General features: G+C 45.1%; 1 protein-coding gene across 3 annotated transcripts in view; it reads left to right on the top strand.

The window, feature by feature from the left end:
* Nucleotides 1-23726, top strand: part of tfpia (tissue factor pathway inhibitor a) — a 47163-nt gene that overhangs the window by 17354 nt on the left and 6083 nt on the right. For 2 of the 3 annotated variants that reach the window (XM_066641442.1, XM_066641439.1), the window contains exon 2: nucleotides 14909-15112. In XM_066641442.1, the coding sequence (XP_066497539.1) occupies nucleotides 14909-15112 (204 nt within the window). The remainder of the gene's footprint in view (nucleotides 1-14908; nucleotides 15113-23726) is intronic. The other variant, XM_066641441.1, reaches the window with a different exon arrangement.

The following is a 23726-nucleotide window of genomic DNA, read 5'->3' as shown; positions in this document are numbered from 1 at the left end:
GGTGTGTTCTCCCTGTGTCTGCGTGGGTTTCCACTGGGTGACTGTCTTTGAGGAGTGTGGTGTGTTCTCTCTGTGTCTGCGTGGGTTTCCACTGGGTGACTGTCTTTGAGGAGTTTGGTGTGGACTGGCTGTGTGAAATTGTCCACAAGTCTGAATGTTGCCAATGGTGACATACAATGGTTCCTTTTGCTTTTAGGTCTTTAAAGAATTGGGCCAGTACTTTGATGAAAAGAATGTGAATCAACCCAAACACGTGGAAATTTTCTGGAAAGTTGTGGTTTCCCTTAAGGCTCGTAATAGAAAAGAGACCATTTCTGGTTCCAATTTATTCCAAGATTTTCACACGCATAGAAAGTGTCATCTGTTTCTCAGAGTGTTTCCACTTATCACCTCCGCAGCCCCCAGCCCTCTGTCACCTTCTTCAAACTGAAAGGTCATGTCTGATTACAGCATGTTTTTGTTTTGCTGATATTTTGGATGCTCTGAAGTTTTCTAATGTAACGGCTTATTGCACAATCAGATGTGACCTTTCCTATTGACACACAGCTTGTGACAAATCTTTTAAATTACAATCTTTATTTTCCAGGTAGAGGAGGAGAAAGGATGTAGAAAAAACAGACCAAACAAAAACTTGCAAATCTTCCAAAATAGCAGCTTTTCAGGAGAAGAAAAACCTTCCTAAATGTCAATGGAAGTCAATGTAAAAATATTTTATGTCGTTAAAACATTTTGGAGCATTTCGATTGATTCATTCATCACAGAGTGCGAAGGACAAGTTTTGTATTCCAATAACGTAGTAAAATAAAAACTGACAAAAATGAAGACACGTTTTTGATTGGACAATGACAATATGATCGTCAGTAAAACACTGCAAACCCACGGTACCTGTGTATTCAGTTATATATGTATATAACTACAGAGCAGGGGTCTGGTTCGTATGGCTGGCAGTAAGTCAGACTGGTTTCCAGTCGGAGTTGGACTACGTCAGGGCTGCTCGTTGTCACCGGTTCTGTTCATAATTTTTATGGACATGATTTCTCGGCGTAGCCAAGTGGTGGAAGGTGTCCGGTTTGTTGGTCTCAGGATTCCATGTCTGCTTTTTGCGGATGATGTGGTCTTGTTGGCTTCATCGAGCCGGGACCTCCAGCTCTTGCTGGACCAGTTTGCAGCCGAGTGTGAAGCGGTAGGGATGAGGATCAGGTCCTCCAAGTCCGAGTCTATGGTACTCAGTCGGAAAAGGGTGGAGTGCTTTCTCCAGGTTGGAAGTGAGATCTTGCCTCAAGTGGCTTCTTAATAATAAAAACAAAATATATAAAGATAAAAAACTGCCTGAGACATTAGCACAGACACACAGTAATTGATGTAACGTACCACTCATAAAACTCAAGATTTTTGTTAGCTCCCCTTGTGGGGAATATTCCTCTTGTCAAACACGACAGAACTAGCGAGTTACAATCCACCTTAAATACAGGGTGGGTCATTTATATGGATACACCTTACTAAAATGGGAATGGTTGGTGATATTAACTTCCTGTTTGTGGCACTTTAGTATATGGAAGGGGAAAAACTTTTCAAGATGGGTGGTGACCATGGTGGCCATTTTGAAGTCGGCCATTTTGGATCCATTTTTTGTTTTTTCAATGGGAAGAGGGTCATGTGACACATCAAACGTATTGGGAATTTCACAAGAAAAACAATGGTGTGCTTGATTTTAACGTAACTTTATTCTTTCATGAGTTATTTACAAGCTTCTGACCACTTATAAAATGTATTCAAAGTGCTGCCCAACCCCTCTTCTCCCACTCTTCACACACTGATAGCAACACCGCAGGAGAAATGCTAGCACAGGCTTCCAGTATCCGTAGTTTGAGGTGCTTATGAAGGATGCCCATTCTAAGCTGGATTCTGTTACCCTTTCAGTATAATACTCCTCACTCCTACATCCTGTATGTAATTACACACTTGATTAATTGTTTGAGACTGTGGTGTTGACTGGTTGTTGTCTGATGACCCCTAACTGACAGGAATAGATGAGGATCGATCGGTAAACATTCTTTGGTTTCTTTTGTTCAATGCTGCAGGAAGCCAGCAGGCCATAAATAGCTCAGTCCTCTCGACTGGGAGTGTTTCTGTGGTGGTGTGGTGCAGTGGGTTATTTCTCCCCACTCAGCTCTGTCCAACTTATGTTTAACTTATGCCACGTCAGGAGCTGCCATATGGACCAGCCACTCGGTGCCCGTCCTGGCTCTCATTTACAGGACCAGCGTTCTCCCAAGCATTCACCTGTGACTGTGAGGATGATTAATTGGAGTGCACCGGATTATCGGCTTCATTGAGCCTTGGACTGCAGACCTCCGATAATTGTGCTGAGCTGCAGCAGGGCGCCGTCGGAGCCCCTCGGTTTCTTGCCCTTTTCACAGGCTTGGACACCAGAAGGATTTGCTTGTCCTGTTATTATTGTTGTTGTTATCATTGAACTGCAGCAGAAAAACATGTTTTTGGCCCAACAGGGATTTTCAGGTGTAGCAGATAATCAGTGCATGACGAGAGTCTGTGTGTGTGTGTGTGTTCCTGTGTGTTGGAGGTGTGAGGGTGTCTGTGTGAAGGGGGTTTCAGACAGAGTAAATGTGTACAGCCACAGATAAACCAGCGCTCAAGATTACGAGGCCCCGATCATGTCCAAGAGCCACAACCACAAACAAACCAAGCTCATGTGAGATCTGTGCCGCGTGTCAGTGCCAGTCAAATGAATCCTGGAGATATATTGGTCTGAAGCATTCTGCTTAAATGTTAGAAGATTTAAGTTTGTTTGGTGTTTGCAGACTCAGCTCACTAGCTGTGATCTGACATCATGGCGTATTACTGCCATCTCAGACAAGCGAAGAACCACTGTATCCCTTCAGATGGCCAATACATTCAGAGGAAACCACTAACTGCCTAACGTTTATTATGCTAGTTAACAGATTCCTGCATTGCCCAGCTTAGTAATGACAGGGAAGAGAGAGGAGGGAGAATGGACAGGACGTGTGGGGTGAAAAATAACATTTAAAAAAAGAGGGGACAGTTATTAATATTGAGAGAAACTGGTACACACACAACACACAGTGTACACACTCCACACACATAGAGAGTACTTGCCCTTCTCCCTGGAGTTCAGCAGAGCCACCACTGTCTGATATACACTCACACACACCACAGTGAATCACCACAGTGTAATACACACACACACACACACACACACACACACACACACACACAGAGTAATGTCTTGGCCCTACATTTCAGTAGAATCACCACAGTGTAATACACACACACACACACACACACACACACACACACACACAGACACACACACACACACACACACACACACACAGACACACACACAGAGTAATCTCTTGGCCCTACATTTCAGTAGAATCACCACAGTGTCATACACACACACACACACACACACACACAGACACACACACAGAGTAATCTCTTGGCCCTACATTTCAGTAGAATCACCACAGTGTCACACACACACACACACACACACACACACACACACACTCCAGTAACAGGATCAATTACTGCTGATTCTGCTAATTTTTCATGCATATATTTGTCACAATGAATTTACATAAACCAAAAACTTTACCGTAATTTCCCATTGTCCCATACTTCATATGTCTTCAGTACTGTTCTGAAATATTGAAAGAGAAGGACATTTTAGTAACATTAATGTAGCACTGACACTAATACAATTCTTTGAATGTGAACAGAAATTGTTACAAATGATATTATCGTCATTTTAAGACCATTTTATGCCGCTCATATAAAGATAATATAAAAACATAATAATGCAATTACACCCCTTTAAAGATCTTTCAGCAAAAACTAAGTTAAGAATAAGCTCAGACATTGGAAATGGAATATAAGGAATGTTATGTGCCAAATAAATAAAACATAAATAAAATAAAACCACTTTTTTTCAAACAAATTAACATCACAGCTTCAGATGAGAGTGACCAGGAAAAAAACAAAACAGAACAGTGTCTGAGAGTTTGTGAGGAATGTGGAGATGGAAGTAGTTGCAGAGATGTTCATGATTTATTAATCAAAAACATCGCAGTAATGAAACAATGACAAGGAATAATACATAAGATCACTAGATAAAACCAATAGCAAAGAAGTAAAACAGGAAGTACAGATACTCCCAGGAAGTGAAACACTGAACAAAGACATGCTGGGGATAAACTGGGTCCTAAGCCATGAGCTAATAAAGCTACATGAGACCAGGTTATAAACTATAACAGGCGTTCACAATAGAACCAGAACCTGTTCAGGACTGTTAAGGACTAAGTAGTTCCCATGATGCCCTATGCCCTTGGTCTCTGAAGTAGTGGTGTTGTGGTTGTTTATTTAACTCTCAGTAATTGTGTGTGTGTGTGTGTGTGTGTGTGTGTGTGTGTGTGTGTTGTATATGAGGATGCTTTTTTATCTGTACAGGAGGTCCTTGGGTTACGTCAGTCCCGAGTTACGATGTTCCGTGGTTACGACACATCTCCCATTTACTGTATAAAGCCTTGTTTGGACTTAAGTGGTTTTGCGTCGCAAACGTCGTAACGTGAACTTCGTGTTCGGTGTGTGCGGCGCGGCGGAAGAATACACGGTCACGCGGCTCGGGACCGAGGAGGATAGGTGTTAGGACAGGATCAGTGCTTACAGTATGTTATTTACCTACAGTAGGTACGTATGTTCCGACTTACACCGAAAATCGGTTTACGACGAGACGTCGTAAGTGGAGGACCCCCCTGTATTGTGAACTCCCAGGAGTTTTAGCATGTGCTGTATGCACTAAATAGAGACTGTTCTGTTTGCTTGTAACTTTAAGAGCACATAGAGACCCCAGTGAGTTATAAACATGGCCTCAACTTTGACCCCAGAGTGTCACATGATGTAATCCCAGTGGAGAAATCCGAGCACGCTGAGACCTGTGTGTTGCTCACGTTGATTCAGATCAGTATTTCAGAGGCATGTATTGCTTGGATCCCTGCGCAGCTGCTGTAGATGTCACCACATTACCCTGAGCACAGCCGTTCACACACACACTAATGATCCGTCACGGAGCAAAAACAAAACACTGTCATGGTGACACTGCGGGCCTGTAAACCTGAGAACAACTGTTTACGTTGAGCAATGCAGCTACACAGCTTTTATTAGCTTCCTGTCCACACCACAACCTGGTTCTGGCCTGAGACCGGGAAAACAACCTACATCTTCGGACAAATTAACCTCAGCTTCACAAACTCTCTGGCACCTCCATGTGTCTACTGCCAAGTTTCTGTGCTACAGCTTTCACACAGTGTTGGCTTCCCATTATCGGTACCTGCCATTTTACATTTAGAGGGTATTATATTTTTACCTATTATATATTTATTTATTTACTCAACTATTACTCCATTATAACATGGTGTTACACCACATTTTTCCTTTCTCTCTTGTGTAAAAATGCACCGAACAACAACATATTTTCATTAAATATAAATCATAATATCAACGGGCCAGTTTTGTTTGGACGAGAATGGAAGTGATTTAATGAATCCACATTTCTCGCTTTAAAGAACTCTCAGTGAGTTATAATTTATGTCAAATTTCATCAGGCTTTTGTTATTGCTGCTAATAATCTTTCTGAATTATTCAGTGGGTGAGATGTGAGCAGAGTCTTTCACAGTGTGATGATGGTTCACTGTAGAAAGACATACCAGCTCTTTACTTACTGATTTCTTCACAGTCTGGGTGACAGCAGCCAGGTCACCAAGTCTACAACAGAGAATAGCCATTTTACATAATGTCTCTAAAGTACAGCTGAACCTACACTTGTTTTTCTGAGTTGTTAATTGAAAAATAGTGAAAAATATGTTAAAATAAGTTTTTTTTGTGGGCATTATTTAATCATCACAGTTCTGTACATGTGCCATTTCACTCTTTAGAAAATAATTTTTATGCTAAAACTTCATCTCAGAAATATCATAAAACAGTGTGATTTTTGGTTGTAATTCTTTTTAAATCTATTCATGGAGCAGATGTGGAGAATAACATGCAGGATTCTGTAACGCAAAATAATCCAGAGAAATCTTATTTTGTTAGATTTACTTTATTTATCGTAATCTTCTGTAACACTTCACCTGATAACAGTTATGGTGTGTCTGGAACTCTCCCGGAGTCACTGACATCAGCAGGAACTCACCCTGGACAGAATCGGTCCTTCACACACTCACCCAGTCACTCTCACACTCACATCTGTGGACAATATCACACACTCACCCAGTCATTCTCACACTCACATCTGTGGACAATATCACACACTCACCCAGTCATTCTCACACTCACATCTGTGGACAATATCACACACTCACCCAGTCATTCTCACACTCACATCTGTGGACAATATCACACACTCACCCAGTCATTCTCACACTCACAACTGTGGACAAAATCACACACTCACCCAGTCATTCTCACACTCACATCTGTGGACAATATCACACACTCACCCAGTCATTCACACACTCATAAACATGGGTAGTTTTACACAGCCATTCCACCTACAATTGTGTGTATTTGGACTCTTAAAAACAGTGATCTGTGGTGATTTATAAAGTAAATGTACAGACATTTGGGAAAATCAGTGCAGTTCCCCACTGAAGTTTAGGAATGAAAGGTTCAGGACAGCGGTGAGGTCACAAACTTTGGGAGAGAGCTGGTGTGAGCTTGTTTTGGTATTAAATGGCTTAGTGAGAGTTTGCTGTTTAGCCTACGGCTGCCTCTTCTCTTGCCTGTATCTGGCAGCCAGGCTCAGAGATGTATTGGTGCAGATGACGTGACTGTGCCTGTAGCTTGGAGGGGATCTCTTCAGTGATTGATACAGATCATAAGAACCCTGATTCATATTTCTGGCCCTGAGTCCAAGTCTGCGTATATTCGGTGTGATCTGGGTCATTGTTTGACTAACATGGCTTGTTCCGCTCATGTGCTTCAGTGTCCAAATGTGCTCACAGTGACAAAGGAGTGTGTGTATAACACTGATTCACTAGTTACTGATTTACACTTGTTAAACCTGATGTCAATATCACCCTTGTGATGTTAATTGTATTAAAATATGATTCATTGTGTAGGAAACACACCTTAGCTACACTATAGAGAACTAAGCAAATGTCAGAGACCACTCTTCATTCATTCAGTTTCTAGTCAAATAAGCCACATCCACAATGTGAACACAGCACTGTGAGTGTTTAAGGATGTGAAGCTGTCAAAAGAGGATGATGGAAAAATGCAGGATGTGAATGTATCCATCCCTGAAACTGCACGAGTTTGATGTTGATGTTTATAAATTGCTCGCGAGGCACAGTTTAATGCATGGCGTAGGTACTTAAATAGTGGCTTTTTAAGTCTAACACAAATCCATTTATACTCCTCTCTCACACTCCTCTGCACAGCTCCTTTTCTAACATTTCAGAGCATTATGTTGGTGCAGAAGCCGTAGTTTCATCACCAGTGCAGTACACTATGTAGGAGGCAGAGAGCTATCTGAGACACGGTCCTCATGTTTGCTTGTGTTGCTGGCTGATTACCACAGCGCTGAGTTCACATTCAGGTCGGATATCCAACATTCAGATACAGTGGAACCTCTGCCTACGAACTTGATCCGTTCCGTGACCCGGTTCGAAAGTGGAAAAGTTTGTTTCTCGAGTCAATTTTTCCCATTTAAAATAATGGAAAAGCAATTAATGCGTTCCAGCCCCCACCCCGAAAGTCACCCTTTTTGCACTGATATATGTTTACAACACTCTCAAATTAGTAAAAAATACATGTAGTGTTACTAAAAATAAAAGAGAAATACAGTGGAAACAGTAATAAAAAAGAAATAATAAAGTTGTAAGTGGTTACACATCGCTACCTTGAAGACGTGACGACTGGCTGGAGCAGTAACACAGGCACTGGCTGTATGACGGGAGGTGGGGGGGGTGGAATAACGGAGAGTAGGTGGGTGAATGTGGGGAGACGAAGCGTAGATACGGCTTAACTTAGCACGAATTTCAGTGTCTGCTATTTACACTAATGCTAAATTGCTAAAGCTACAATGTGCTAATCTTTAAAGCTCACTCAAGTCTGGGGGCGCTGGGAGACTCGCCGATTGGGGTCAGAGGCCATTTCCAGCCGCCGGCGGAGGCTCGGGTTCGTTTCTAGAGTCGTGGTTCGTTGGTGGAGGCAAAAAATATTCAAATGCCCGGTTCGTATCTTGGAAAGTTCGTTAGTAGAGGTTCCACTGTACCTATCCAATCTAGGACCACATATGAGGGTCTGATTTCAGGCCTGAAAAGGTCCAATCCGTGTCACGTTTAAGGCCGAAGATCAGATTTGACTCGCTCCATCCTGGTAACGTGAACATAGCCTTTGCAAAGCTGTAAGCACGGCTCCTGGAAAGAACGAAAAATGTGTAAATTGCCAGCTTTATTTTCCTGAAGCTGAAAAGTGAACAACCTGCTCATTTTGACTGGAAGGAGCTGCGGTACAATCAGTCACTTACACAGTGATTTCCAGCTAGGATAGCCCTGAGTTTCTCAGATATGAAAGGATAAAATCACCACCTCCCGTTTCTGACAGGTCCGTGAAACGCAGCAGGGCTGCGTCCCAAATCGAGCCGACTCCGCATGAACAATGAACTTGGCGCAGAACCAAGGGTTTCATATTTCAGACCATTATCCAGATTGAGGAGATTGTGTGCAGGCGGAGTGAACAGGCGGAGCTGAACACTGCTGCTTGGCCCAGAAACAGCTGCTACTGGAGATTTGAGTGTCTGAAAAACGTTTCTGGGGCTGGAATATTCTTCTGGGAGCGCTGTGTGGCTGTTGGCCTGAACAGAACTCATTGTGATGCATCGTAAAGAAATGCACATAAATCGCAGCAACTTATTTGCATGTGGCTCAGTGGGAATGCAGCACTGCCTTGTCCCAAGAACGAAGGACTTGCCTTTTAATGGGACACTGTGGGGAAAACAACACACCTACAGAACCAAACATACATACACAACCAGAGTGATTGGGTCTCCTTACGCTGCATTGACAGATAGTGTCCTTCCAGAAAGACTTTACGACAGACCTTAGAACATTACCGGGAGGATTTGATGGCAGGCATTAGAACATTACACCTTCCTGGTGAGGTGTTTTGTGCATGTCCAACGGGGAGGAGGCCCCGGGGCAGACCAAGAACACGCTGGAGAGACTACACGTCTCGACTGGCCTGGGAACGCTTCGGTATACCACCGGAGGAGCTGGAGGCGGTGGCTGGGGAGAGGGAGGTCTGGGTTTCTTTGCTCCGATTCCTCCCCCCGTGATCCGGATCCAGATAAGCGGTGGATAATGGATGGATGGATGGATGGATGCACATTAGAACATTATTAAGATCACTTACTAGTATTGGACGATGAGTTCTGGATCACAATCTTTATTCCAACATTTGTTAAGGGTATTCAATGTGGCTTCATTACTTACATAACGCTATGGGGCTTTATATACGTCGAGCCAACACTTTAATAGAGCTGTGTTTACTAAAAGATGTCTGTAGACTAGGTTGTGATTGTGAAACAATCTACGTAATGGAACAGCTGTTCTTTACACATCAATTTGAAGACCAAAGTAAGAACAACTTTTTATAAAGCAATCCAATAGGAACTACCTTGTTTTCTTCATTTACAATGGAGCTCTGAGGACTTGTGATGGGACGAGTGAATGAAAAAAATAGGTGCCTTGGACGTCGTGCGCTGCAGCAAATGGCAAAGCATTTTTCTGATGCCGTACTTCAAATACAAACAGCAAAATCAATCAGTAACATCCTCCTGTTTTTTCACATACGGTTTTTGCCAACGTCACAAAGGGAGCAAATGTTCCCTCACTTCCATCGTTTGTTGTCGTCCTCTTTTGCCAAAGTGTTTGTCTTCTCCAGTCTGCAGCCAAAACCAAACAAATCTGACACAGCGTAAAGTCTCACTCTGCTGTGAATAAGAGTCAGAGATGCGGAGTTACATTTCACTGCTGTCTTTACAAAGCCTCGCCTCAAGTTTATTCAAGAACATTAAATGTTAATGTTCCTCATGGATGTGCGCTCGGGTCGGGGGTGAACAGCAGCTCTTCATTATTTAAAAGAACAAGCATCAAACCCAGCCATTTTGAACAAGGCTGTTCAGACAGTGGGGGAACACTGCTGTGGTGTGGTAGTCACACGTTTCATTTAGACCCAGAAGGGTGGACCAAGGGTAGAATTTCTAATGTTTAAGTAGCTGCTGACGTTTTTGTGCTTCTCTAAATTCACTCAAGTCATTGTTTGACCCGAGTACCGGTATCAACGGACACCTCAGTGTGGATCTCCACTCACTACTGAGGAGGGTTTGAGAGGTGACGTTTGGTTAATACTGCTTCTGAAAAGTTTACTCCGTAAGGTTTTTTATTGTTATTATTGTTGCTGTCCAAAGAAAACAGGTAGCAGCAGGTAGGTGTCGCAGTCACACAGCTCCAGGGACCTGGAGGTTGTGGGTTCGAGCCCCGCTCCGGGTGACTGTCTGTGAGGAGTGTGGTGTGTTCTCCCTGTGTCTGCGTGGGTTTCCTCCGGGTGACTGTCTGTAAGGAGTGTGGTGTGTTCTCCCTGTGTCTGTGTGGGTTTCCTCCGGGTGACTGTCTGTGAGGAGTGTGGTGTGTTCTCCCTGTGTCTGCGTGGGTTTCCTCCGGGTGACTGTCTGTGAGGAGTGTGGTGTGTTCTCCCTGTGTCTGTGTGGGTTTCCTCCGGGTGACTGTCTGTAAGGAGTGTGGTGTGTTCTCCCTGTGTCTGCGTGGGTTTCCTCCGGGTGACTGTCTGTGAGGAGTGAGGTGTGTTCTCTCTGTGTCTGCGTGGGTTTCCTCCGGGTGACTAACTGTGAGGAGTGTGGTGTGTTCTCCCTGTGTCTGCGTGGGTTTCCTCCGGGTGACTGTCTGTGAGGAGTGTGGTGTGTTCTCCCTGTGTCTGTGTGGGTTTCCTCCGGGTGACTGTCTGTGAGGAGTGAGGTGTGTTCTCTCTGTGTCTGCGTGGATTTCCTCCGGGTGACTGTCTGTGAGGAGTGTGGTGTGTTCTCCCTGTGTCTGCGTGGGTTTCCTCCGGGTGACTGTCTGTGAGGAGTGTGGTGTGTTCTCCCTGTGTCTGTGTGGGTTTCCTCCGGGTGACTGTCTGTTAGGAGTGTGGTGTGTTCTCCCTGTGTCTGCGTGGGTTTCCTCCGGGTGACTGTCTGTGAGGAGTTGGTGTGTTCTCTCTGTGTCTGCGTCGGTTTCCTCCGGGTGACTGTTTGTGAGGAGTGTGGTGTGTTCTCTCTGTGTCTGCGTGGGTTTCCTCCGGGTGACTGTCTGTGAGGAGTGTGGTGTGTTTTCCCTGTGTCCGCGTGGGTTTCCTCCGGGTGACTTTCTGTGAGGAGTGTAGTGTGTTCTCCCTGTGTCTGCGTGGGTTTCCTCAGGGTGACTGTCTGTGAGGAGTGTGGTGTGTTCTCCCTGTGTCTGCGTGGGTTTCCTCCGGGTGACTGTCTGTGAGGAGTGTGGTGTGTTCTCCCTGTGTCTGCGTGGGTTTCCTCCAGGTGACTGTCTGTGAGGAGTGTGGTGTGTTCTCCCTGTGTCTGCGTGGGTTTCCTCCGGGTGACTGTCTGTGAGGAGTGTGGTGTGTTCTCTCTGTGTCTGCGTGGGTTTCCTCCGGGTGCTCCGGTTTCCTCCCACAGTCCAAAAACACACGTTGGTAGGTGGATTGGGTGTATACCTGCCTTGCGCCCAATGATTCCAGGTAGGCTCTGGACCCACCGTGACCCTGAACTGGATAAGGGTTACAGATAATGAATGAATTAATGAATTAATGTTTTTCTTTGAACAGCGACGATATGTGACTGTTACTTTTAAAATAATATTCCACTGGAACAAACACCAGAAAATGTTAAGCATAAAACTACACAGTGCTTATTCTTTAGCTTCAACTCTCAGCTTCATGTTGTTTACAGTTGCTTCTTTGTTGTGAAGAGACGGCTGGTTTCACAGCTTTCAAAATTTGCTCAGAATTAAAAGCACAAAACAAAACTTGTTTGGCCCAAAGTGTTGAAACATCTGAACGCTCTGAGTGCTGAAATGTTCTGATATATCCACAAGAAAATACTGCTTTTCTCATAACAAAAATGGCTTATCTTTAATAGTCTTAAGTTATAGTTAGAAAAGACAGAAAGGAAACTCTCAGTTGTGCAAAAAGTGAGGGGTCCCCCCCAGATTTGATGGGCAGAGTGAGTGTTTGCACACTTGTGCAGGGCAGTCAGCAGGCTTTCTTTAATGTTTCCCCGGGGTGGGGGGCTCTCTGGGTGCATTTCAGCTGGCGTTGAGGAATGTAAATACAAATATATGGGCCTTTGCTCAGAAAACATTTCATCTCCGGCAAAAGCAAACACTTCGTTTTCACAGAGAAGGCCTCTTTGGGTTAAAGTGTTTGGTCTCTTTCTTCCTGTGGTTAATAGTGTCCATGGAGGGGGACAGACGTTCTTTACCCCGGAGAGGAAAGAGAGGTCATTTCTGTGGGTTCCTGTCCTTTCAGAGCAGATATATGAGAAGGGTCAGTGAGGGCTCCTGGAGTATTACCCTGGTCAGAGCCTGGAGGATGGAGAGAGAGAGATTTAGAGCTGGAAGAATATGAGGAACCTGAAGGTCAAGTGATCCATTCAGCAGCAGGAGGCTGTCATTCATACCCCAGACCATCTGTCCATCTGTCAGTTTACCATGCTCTCGCTCCATGAGAAAGTCCTGACTGTGTACACAGCTGGCACTGTATCATAACCAGGATTTCACTGTGTCCATTAAAGGTTCATTAAAGATTGATTAAACATTCAGACTAATATGAATGTCCAAGATCATCTTAAGAGTTTAGTTATATTCAGATGGCCACAGGCCTTTTTGTTCATGGGCAGAGATCTGCTGCCTGAGACCTGTCAGATTACCCAGTGGGGGTCCGGCAAATCCATCCATCCATTATCTGTAACGGCTTATCCATTTCAGGGTCACGGTGGGTCCAGAGCCTACCTGGAATCATTGGGGGCAATGTGTGGATACACCCTGGAGGGGGCGCCAGTCCTTTACAGGGCAACACACACACTCACACATTCATTCACACACTTACACCTACAGATACTTTTGAGTCACCAATCCACCTACCACCGTGTGTTTTTGGACTGTGGACAGAAACCGGAGCACCCAGAGGAAACCCACACAGACACAGGGAGAACACACCACACTCCTCACAGACAGTCACCCAGAGGAAACCCACGCAGACACAGAGAGAACACACCACATTCCTCAAAGACAGTCACCCGAAGGAAACCCACGCAGACACAGAGAGAACACGCCACATTCCTCACAGACAGTCACCCGGAGGAAACCCACGCAGACACAGAGAGAACACACCACATTCCTCACAGACAGTCACCCGAAGGAAACCCACACAGACACACGGAGAACACACCACACCCCTCACAGACAGTCACCCGGAGGAAACCCACGCAGACACAGGGAGAACACACCACACCCCTCACAGACAGTCACCCGGAGGAAACCCACGCAGACACACGGAGAACACACCACACCCCTCACAGACAGTCACCCGGAGGAAACCCACGCAGACACACGGAGAACACACCACACTCCTCACAGACAGTCACCCGGAGGAAACCCACGCAGACACACGGAGAACACACCACACTCCTCACAGACAGTCACCCGGAGCGGGAATCGAACCCACAACCTCCAGGACCCTGGAGCTGTGTGACTGTGACACTACCTGCGGCGCCGGGTCAGGCAAATGTTTCCCCTAAAATAACGTGTGCATCAAAATCTGTTGTGATTTGCTGATTAAATACATTCACATCTCTCTCTCTCTGGCATATTTTCTGCACATTGCATAGGTTTTTGCTAAGAAAAAATGTAATATAAATACTGGATACTAGAGCACACACAGGTTAAAGTCTTCAATACCAGAGACAAGGTCACAAAACTGGGGTCTGAAAATAATGAATTACATTTTAGGTTTGCTTTGGAAAGAGGAAACGAGTGGAACATTCTAAAGGCCACTGTTTTTGTGTCACACTGTAGCCTTCATATTCTTCTCATTTCAGCACGTGTTTATGCAGTATTTTTATAAGTATGTTAGTTTACACAGGGTCAGAAAAAGAGTTGTAGTTTTCGCCAGAAGTTTCCATTTTGACGTGTCATTAATTGACAACATTCACTGGAGACGCTCCCTCTCTGAAGTGGTGTGGAGGGTTGTGTCAATTCCAGTTTACACATTTACTTCGTGACTCATGATCACAGAAATACAGGCACTTGGGAGAGTTAACTTGGTATTCAAGTGCTCATGTGCCCCCGTATTTTTATAATATCTTGCAGTTTTTAGACTTTTCTTTGGCGTGTCTTTAGGATCTGAAAAGTTTCCTCCTCAGCTCAAAAGTTCCCTAGACTTTGAAGTCAGAGTTGAATTAGTCATGACTGTTTATTATTTATTTATTTATATTTCGCTCACCCTAAGAACCGTGGACTGTGGGTGGTTTACTCTCTGATTTAAGGCCGGTCGAACCACTAAGGGCAGAGCAGCAGAAGGCGGCGTAACTGCAGCCTTCCTCTGCAATTAATATATCTTTAAGGGGCGAGAGGTCTTTATTCTGTTGAAAGCAGAATTTCCTCAGAAGTCTTTGAAATCCCAGAAAGCTGCTTTTATTATTTTTCACATAGAGCCCCAGGTTAGGAACTAATAACTGACCCAAATTATTTGCCATTCATGAATTCCACACTCACACGTAACTTCGGCCCCTGTGTTCCCTCTGTCTCAGCAGAAGCAGGGCAGCCTCGCCTCCGCATCTTCCATCACTCGTGTGCCCTGAAGAAGGACGAGGGCCCGTGCAAAGCAGTGAAGGACAGGTTCTACTTCGACATCGACACGGGTCGCTGTGAGCCTTTCGAGTACGGAGGCTGCCGGGGCAATGCGAACAACTTTGAGACCTTGGAGGCTTGTGAAGAGATGTGCACGGTAAAAGGTAAGCCTTTCCGCCTCATTTGTGAACTTCAGATTTAATCGAAGTGTCAGCGTTCAGAAGCCCAGCGGGGTCATCACTTGTCAGGAATAACCTTGAGATTAACAGAGCCAGGCTTTAGAAACATGCGGCTGAATCGAGATCTCTCCTCCAGGTGCTCCTTTTTTTCTTTTAATAGGTGAGTAAGTAATGTGACAACCGACTTGACCCCCCCCAGCTTTTCAGTCTGACGACTGAGTCGGGAATAGCTTGAGTTCTACGCGAGCTGTGAGTATGTGCCACGCCACTTTTATGGGTTTTGCTGAGAGAGGAGTGCCAGCAGGGCGTTCCACTCTTCTTGAATTAACCCATAAAGGGGAATGACTAAAACATGCCTTGTCGCCAGGATTGCGCAACTAAGGCCTGGTTACAATGTCAATAATGTAAACATGACCGAATCGAGCGGAGATATTTTCAGCTTAATGCCATTTAAATATGACACGGTGAAGTGGTGATCTACATTTGTTCAACAGGTTTATGAGACCGTTTGGTGAGCGGGTACTGAGTCACTCAGCCATCAGAGTTCTTTCTAAAGCGATATACAAGAAGAGGGTGTTATTGTGAATCAACAGCACGGCTGTGATACGGCAAAAGCACAAGCCAAAGGCAAGCACTGTAGTCCATCTCTGCCATGCTGTTATTTCATAATAACAACAGACCTCTAGTCTTCTATTGGTTTTATACCACAGTTAAGGTAATGGAATTGTGATAATAGCATCATTTATGTTAAACTCCTTCTGCCAAATTATAGTTCTTCATTAAGTAGCTTGCTGCTACGTCACAAAAACAAGCACTCACTCACTTCCACTGACACTAAGCCCCTCGCCACACTATCGATAACACTAACCCCCTCGCTGCAGTATCAATAACCTGCTACGTAAACTAAACACGAAGAAATGAATTCCTCCCAACCAGTATTTATCTAGCACCATGTGCTCGGTTGAACTGCAACAACATCAAATGTTCCGCTGTGGTGCACTCTTTAAGTAGGAGGTGTTTGTTTTTAACATTTAGTGTTTGGTTATAAAACACATAGTTATATATAGTTAGTATACGAACCATGCTGGGAATTTGGAGTGATTTGAAACATGCCCCAAATGTGCCGCTAAAAGCACTTCACGAATGTTAAAGAAATGTTACAGAAACTGCATTGGGTTTCTCTCCTCACATATGCTTTCTCTGTTAGTTTTCTTACAGTTTGTTTTGTATTCTTAACCTGGCTTTACTCTTTAGCCATTTAGTTTGTAGTTTCTTTTTTACAAAGGTGTTGCTCTTTTAGATTAAGTATAATACTGGTTCTAGGGCGGCACGGTGGTGCAGCAGGTGGTGTCGCAGTCACATAGGGACCTGGAGGTTTTGGGTTCGATTCCCGCTCCGGGTGACTGTCTGTGAGGGGTGTGGTGTGTTTTCCCTGTGTCTGAGTGGGTTTCCTCTGGGTGACTGTCTGTGAGGAGTGTGGTGTGTTCTCTCTGTGTCTGAGTGGGTTTCCTCCGGGTGACTGTCTGTGAGGAGTGTGGTGTGTTCTCTCTGTGTCTGCGTGGGTTTCCTCCGGGTGACTGTCTGTGAGGAGTGTGGTGTGTTCTCTCTGTGTCTGCGTGGGTTTCCTCCGGGTGACTGTCTGTGAAGAGTGTGGTGTGTTCTCCCTGTGTCTGCGTGGGTTTCCTCCGGGTGGACTGTCTGTGAAGAGTGTGGTGTGTTCTCCCTGTGTCTGCGTGGGTTTCCTCTGGGTGGACTGTCTGTGAAGAGTGTGGTGTGTTCTCCCTGTGTCTGCGTGGGTTTCCTCCGGATGACTGTCTGTGAGGAGTGTGGTGTGTTCTCCCTGTGTCTGCGTGGGTTTCCTCCGGGTGACTGTCTGTGAGGAGTGTGGTGTGTTCTCCCTGTGTCTGCGTGGGTTTCCTCCAGGTGACTGTCTGTGAGGAGTGTGGTGTGCTCTCAAAGTCAACTTGATTGAAACATGAGCTGAAGGTTATTTACGGGTGAAATTGCCTTAGGAAGGAGAGCTGCAGCATAAACAGCAAAAGTGTTCAGTGAGAGTCGTCAAATCTTCTCAACCAATCAGACTGCGTGGTCAGAACTAACTGTTGTATAATGCTGTTTATATACGGAGCAGTATATACGTCCAAATGCACCAAGTCAACCAACAGACATTTGAGAAACAAGCGTGAGGTGAGATTAGTGTCTCGTCACCTCCCAGTATATGGATGCTATATGTTTTAAACATGAGCATTAGAGCAGTAAACTTACTGATGTGTAGCGCAGAGGGGGTTCAGGACCACTCCGGACCACACACATCACAGCTCTGACTCTGTTCACATGAAAGTGTTGCTGAAACATTAATGTATATCAACAAAGACACTCAATTTGACTTGGCTTCCTGTCAAACGAGCAACGGCATGTGCTTTTTCTGCTCCTTCTGGAAGAGTTTTTGTTTGCAGTGGAATAACCTACTTCACCACATCCCATTTTCTCAACTCTGTAAATAATTCAGACTCTGAATCACAGAGACATGCGTCGTAGAGCTGATACAGTCTGAGATTTTATGATTTCATAATGCAGTGGTGGCATCAACTATAAAGAACATACAGAGACCCTGTTTACACCTGGTAGATTTATTTGGCTTGTTTCTGTGTTTTAATAAAACTAGCGCCAGTCAGATTGGGTGCTGATGGTTAGTACTGAAGCACAAACATCACACAAACCCATCACTAAAGTACCAGACGACTAGAGGATATGAGTTCTCTGGTTTATACTCCTCTTGCCTACAGCTGGCACTGAGTTTGGTGAATATAGGCTCACGTGCAGCTACTCCAGAGTCTCCACACAAGCGAATGCCAGGAATGAGAGCACCTTAAGGCATGGAGTAGCAAAGTAGGAACGCTTGAGAGCAACACAAGGCCTAGGTGAGGACGTGTGAAGGGAGCGAGTTGATAGAGCAAGAAAACCAATGCAAACAAAAGCATACGACAGAGAGCACTGGGGCAGAAACGGGAGGTGAACCATGACATTAACCTTTTAAGAAATAAAAAACTGGCCTTTTGCAAAAGTTTGTCTATTGTATACACCGAACGATCACTGGATTACGAACAACTTCCTTGTATCTACTTTCTTTGTCCATTTCTTTAGCTCGACTGACCACACTGGAGCACACTGTAGTTCTACACTTACACCCTGTACCCCATCTGTTTCTCTGCATATATTCATACCCTCATTTTGCCCTGTTCTTCAATGTTCAGGACCCCCACAGAGCAGGTGTGATGTGGTGGTGGATCACTCTCTGTGCTGCAGTGACACTGAGGTGGTGGTGTGTTAGTGTGTGTTGTGCTGGGGCGAGTGGATCAGACACAGCAGTGCTGCTTGAGGTTTTAAACACTGTGCCCACTCACTGTCCACTCTGTTAAGACAATCCTACCTTGTTGGTCCACCTTGTAGATGATCCACTACCCAAATCATGCATAGCAACAGGGGGACTACAGTCTGTAATTGAAGAAGACCCACACAGACACAGGGAGAACACACTGCACACCTCACAGACCAGATTCAAGTTAATTTAAATGTGTCTTGTGGGGATTAACACCTGAATTTTTATGTGGCGCCCCCTCCAGGGTGTATTCCCGCCTTGCGCCCAATGATTCGAGGTAGGCTCTGGACCCACCGTGACCCTGAACTGGATAAGGGTTACAGATAATGAATGGATAATCTGTGTCTTGGTATAATCCTGATACTCGGGATGAATATGGACGATGTTGTTGATCAGTTTTAGGCTCAGAATCAGAACACTCCATTGCAGACAGCCCCCTTCTGACTCTGAAAAAGGTCCCACAAGACAATGTGTTCCTATGTGTGTTGGAGCCATGATCTCATCCTGTAAAGTGAATCTTTTGTGCTGCATTGTGCACTTTCCGCTTCTCTAGGCGCTTGGCAACCAGTTTTAAACAACCAGATGTAAATGGTGTCAGAGGAACGTCAGAGAAATGACAGAAGTTTAATGGTGGGTTAACGTTTTGGGACCGAAACAAGGAATGTAATGTTCTACACTCCTTTCTGGAAACAAAAAGGCCACGGCCACTGTGGGTTATTTACTGCCCTGTTGTTTGTTGAATCATATCTTATTATGGCTTGTGGAGAAGCTGCTTGGGAATCGGCAAACCCTGGGTAGAGGTCACCGCAACAATCGCTGCTAAATACACCGTGTCATGTGATGAGGAAATAAGCCACAGTCTCATCTCGGCTTAAGGCTCAGGCCAAGAGCCTGAAGAAAGAGAAAGTGCTGAATGCAGCACAAAAGCTTCACTTCAGGAAGAAATCATGGCTCCAAAACATTTTGGAAAGATCCTCCTGTGGGACCCCTTTGATTCGACCAAATGAGATAAACATTTTCTGCTGCTTTACCAGGGCTACACATACAACTGGAGACCACCACCTTAATGTCGATATTATTGACTAAAACCAGACTCAAACTAACAATAATAATTAAATGACAGAAACGTGATTAAAACAAAAGACTAAAATCTAAATCAAACTGAAAGCTGCCCAAATGAATGTGTTCAAGTTCCCTGCTTGGGAACAGTTGGCTCTGACACGTATCATGAGTCTGACTACACTGTGCCCTGGACACAGTACGGCATGATCACAGTCAAACGAACAACCCGTTACCTCGTGTGAGTACACTCTTACTCTGTACAGTCACCGCAGCATGTGTCTTACCCATCCTCTTTCACTCCTCATTGCTCCTGAGCAGCTCAACACAGTCACAGTATTATGCCCAACAGTATCCTAGTTGGAGCAATAGGAGAAAGTCACTGTTGTGCTAGAGCTGGTCACCTCTGAACTTTTATACTAGCATCAAAGCTAATCCACACATTTACGTAAAACTGTTAACAGCAGTCTCAGTGATAGTGCTAGTGATTACAGTAATACCCTCTCCTGCTCCTAACGCGAGTAATGAGCTAATTAGACTTGTGTGGGGAAACTGGAAGTGGAGGTGCACAACGACATGCTGTGGATTGAACACTTCATTCATTAACGGAGACATGTTACACCTCCTTTTCACAAGTGAACAGAGTCCTGCTTTGGTCAAAATACCACCACAACAGCATTCCCCCCTGTCTAACCACCTCTGTTTACAGTGGCCACGTTCAGTGCCTGTTCCTTTAAATGACGAAGCCTGAGAGATATACGCCCACAGTGTATGGAAGTAATCTCTCTGACTGACATGCTGCGACATGCTCACACACTGCTGGTGAAACGCAGACCCTCAGTAGATGATGAAAATATTGTGAAAGTGCATAGCTTTGCTCACGTGTGTGTCACGCTGCACACTGAATTCCATGAGAAAAAGCGGTAAGGAGACATGGCCCCAGAGGTGTCTGGGAAGACATGGACTGTACCATTTGTCCACTTTGCCAAGGAGGTGACTGTGAGCATGCGGAGCGGTGTCCAAAAATTCTTGGCTCACGACTGAGAACTCACTGGTCTGATCACACTGAGACAAGTGACCGGAATTTTGGACGTTTCAGAAATCCATCCAAACGTCTGACTGCTGGCTCAGGGTTCATTTGGGCAGTTAATTGGGCGTTGCTTCTCCCCTCACACTGCACTTCAAACATCAACCAATCAAGCTGTAAATGGGACCTGTCCTGAAATTCAGTCGTCTATGTCCAAATCGAGTTCAGAAACACAGAGTGTGTGTCTGGCTTAAGACACAGCACCAAGTGAAACACATCTCGTTTTATCCCTAGTTTCTAGGACTCTTTTTTCACGGCTGGCGCTTTGGTAGACTCCAGATCCACACACAATGAATGGTTGATTTGTTTGTAATATGTCCACTTTTAGAGTATGTTTTCTGAAGAGTGTGAGATTGCTTTCAGAAATCATCCACAGGGAGGTTTCCCAGTGGACAGCGTTTATCGCAGACATTTCATTTGGACATAACTGGGTTCCTTCCATGAGCTAGTGTGGTTTTTCTTACAATTTAAATGCTGCCCATAAGAAACAACATTTTCAAAGGTTGTTGTATTTATTTACCTCATATTTACAGCATTTATCCAAAGATAAATCACTGTAAGAATTCTTTTAGTTTAATTTTTAGAAATTGATTTTAGAAATGGACGGCACGGTGGCGCAGCAGGTAGTGTCACAGTCACACAGCTCCGGGGGCCTGGAGGTTGTGGGTTCGATTCACGCTCCGGGTGACTGTCTGTGAGGAGTGTGGTGTGTTCTCCCTGTGTCTGCGTGGGTTTCCTCCTGGTGACTGTCTGTGAGGAATGTGGTGTGTTCTCTCTGTGTCTGTGTGGGTTTCCTCCGGGTGACTGTCTGTGAGAAGTGTGGTGTGTTCTCCCTGTGTCTGTGTGGGTTTCCTCCGGGTGACTGTCTGTGAGGAGTGTGGTGTGTTCTCCCTGTGTCTGAGTGGGTTTCCTCCGGGTGACTGTCTTTAAGGAGTGTGGTGTGTTCTCCCTGTGTCTGAGTTGGTTTCCTCCGGGTGACTGTCTGTGAGGAGTGTGGTGTGTTCTCTCTGTGTCTGCGTGGGTTTCCTCCGGGTGACTGTCTGTGAGGAGTGTGGTGTGTTCTCTCTGTGTCTGTGTGGATTTCCTCCGGGTGACTGTCTGTGAGGAGTGTGGTTTGTTCTCTCTGTGTCTGCGTGGGTTTTCTCCAGGTGACTGTCTGTGAGGAGTGTGGTTTGTTCTCTCTGTGTCTGCGTGGGTTTCCTCCGGGTGACTGTCTGTGAGGAGTGTGGTGTGTTGAATAATGAATGAATGAATTTTAGAAATTTTATTAATTGCTATATTACATTAATTCATATTTAAATATCACTTCTGTACACACCTGTATATAATAATATCCACTATACGTTGCGTATGATTTTTATCATATTAATAGACCAGCAACTCAACAGGAATCTTCTGGAAACTCAGGACCAGATGCTTTGCTTTTTCTTGACATTTTTACAGTGCACAAACCTGTTCTGTTTTCCAGCTTTACCAGATAAAACTCACAATCCCCACCTTCATTTTTAAACCACTGTTTGCCCTGTAGCTCGTGCTATACTCTGTAGCATGGTGCAATTCGTCTATGATTAAAAAGAACATTTCATTGTGGATGTTGTACAAGAGCTTGTGTCCCTTAACGCTGAAGTCTCTAACAAAACACCATTGGGTGATTTGTGTCTCCATCTAGCGGACAGACAGGTCAGTACACCCAAGGCAAAAGTGCTTTCCTCAAGGCTTTCCTTGGGGCTTGGCCCATTTTATGAGTGATTCTCTCCACATCCATTTCCTCAGGAATATCACAGGTGTAATAGTGAGTCTGAACGCTGAGGTGTCCTTGAGAAGCAGTCACACTAAAAGCTCTATCAGTGAGAGGAAAAAAAAAAAAGAAAATGGATACAACCTTAAAACTTAACCTTGTATTTCCACTCCTGACAACTGCCGTCCTGCATTATTCATGTGCTCAAACGTCCGTACAGGCATCGCTCCACCGCTTGCTGTGGCTGATGAGTTTACACAAGGCCAGTACCGACAGGATTAAATAACTTAATCTGTTACACTGGCTGCATTCATTTATGGCCTATTTAAGCTGCTTCTTTTTGATATTCATATCATCTCCCATCAGACATTAATGGACTAATGAACATAGACGTAGCGTTATAATCTCATAACTCAAAGATATTAATTATCATTCTGAAGCAGTTCTCCACTAAGATGACTACATTCCTGCACTGGAGATTTTTTCCGTCTCTCAAGGACGTGATGGAACAGTCATAGAGTCAAGGGCTCTATGGAATGATGGATGAAGTAATGGATAGACGTTGTGTTGTCACCAGTGTCAGCCACAGACGCTCGGCCCACGTGTACACGGAGAGTCTAATACTTTCAGCGCACGAATGTGTCTTCACTGTGAGGATTCTTCCTGTTGCATCCTATACATCTGCGTATACGCATTTACGAGTGTTGTTTTGTGGTGTTCCGACTGAGTCTGAGGAAACCCACGCAGACACAGAGAGAACACACCACACTCCTCACAGACAGTCACCCGGAGGAAACCCACGCAGACACAGAGAGAACACACCACACTCCTCACAGACAGTCACCCGGAGGAAACCCACGCAGACACAGAGAGAACACACCACACTCCTCACAGACAGTCACCCGGAGGAAACCCACGCAGACACAGGGAGAACACACCACACCCCTCACAGACAGTCACCCGGAGGAAACCCACGCAGACACAGGGAGAACACACCACACTCCTCACAGACAGTCACCCGGAGGAAACCCACGCAGACACAGAGATAACACACCACACTCCTCACAAACAGACACCTGGAGGAAACCCACGCAGACACAGAGAGAACACACCACACTCCTCACAGACAGTCACCCGGAGGAAACCCACGCAGACACAGGGAGAACACACCACACCCCTCACAGACAGTCACCCGGAGGAAACCCACGCAGACACAGGGAGAACACACCACACTCCTCACAGACAGTCACCCGGAGGAAACCCACGCAGACACAGGGAGAACACACCACACTCCTCACAGACAGTCACCCGGAGGAAACCCACGCAGACACAGAGA

This window comes from Hoplias malabaricus, chromosome 12 (assembly GCF_029633855.1).
Source record: "Hoplias malabaricus isolate fHopMal1 chromosome 12, fHopMal1.hap1, whole genome shotgun sequence".
Lineage (NCBI taxonomy): Eukaryota > Metazoa > Chordata > Actinopteri > Characiformes > Erythrinidae > Hoplias > Hoplias malabaricus.
This window is presented reverse-complemented; position numbering and strand designations above follow the sequence as displayed.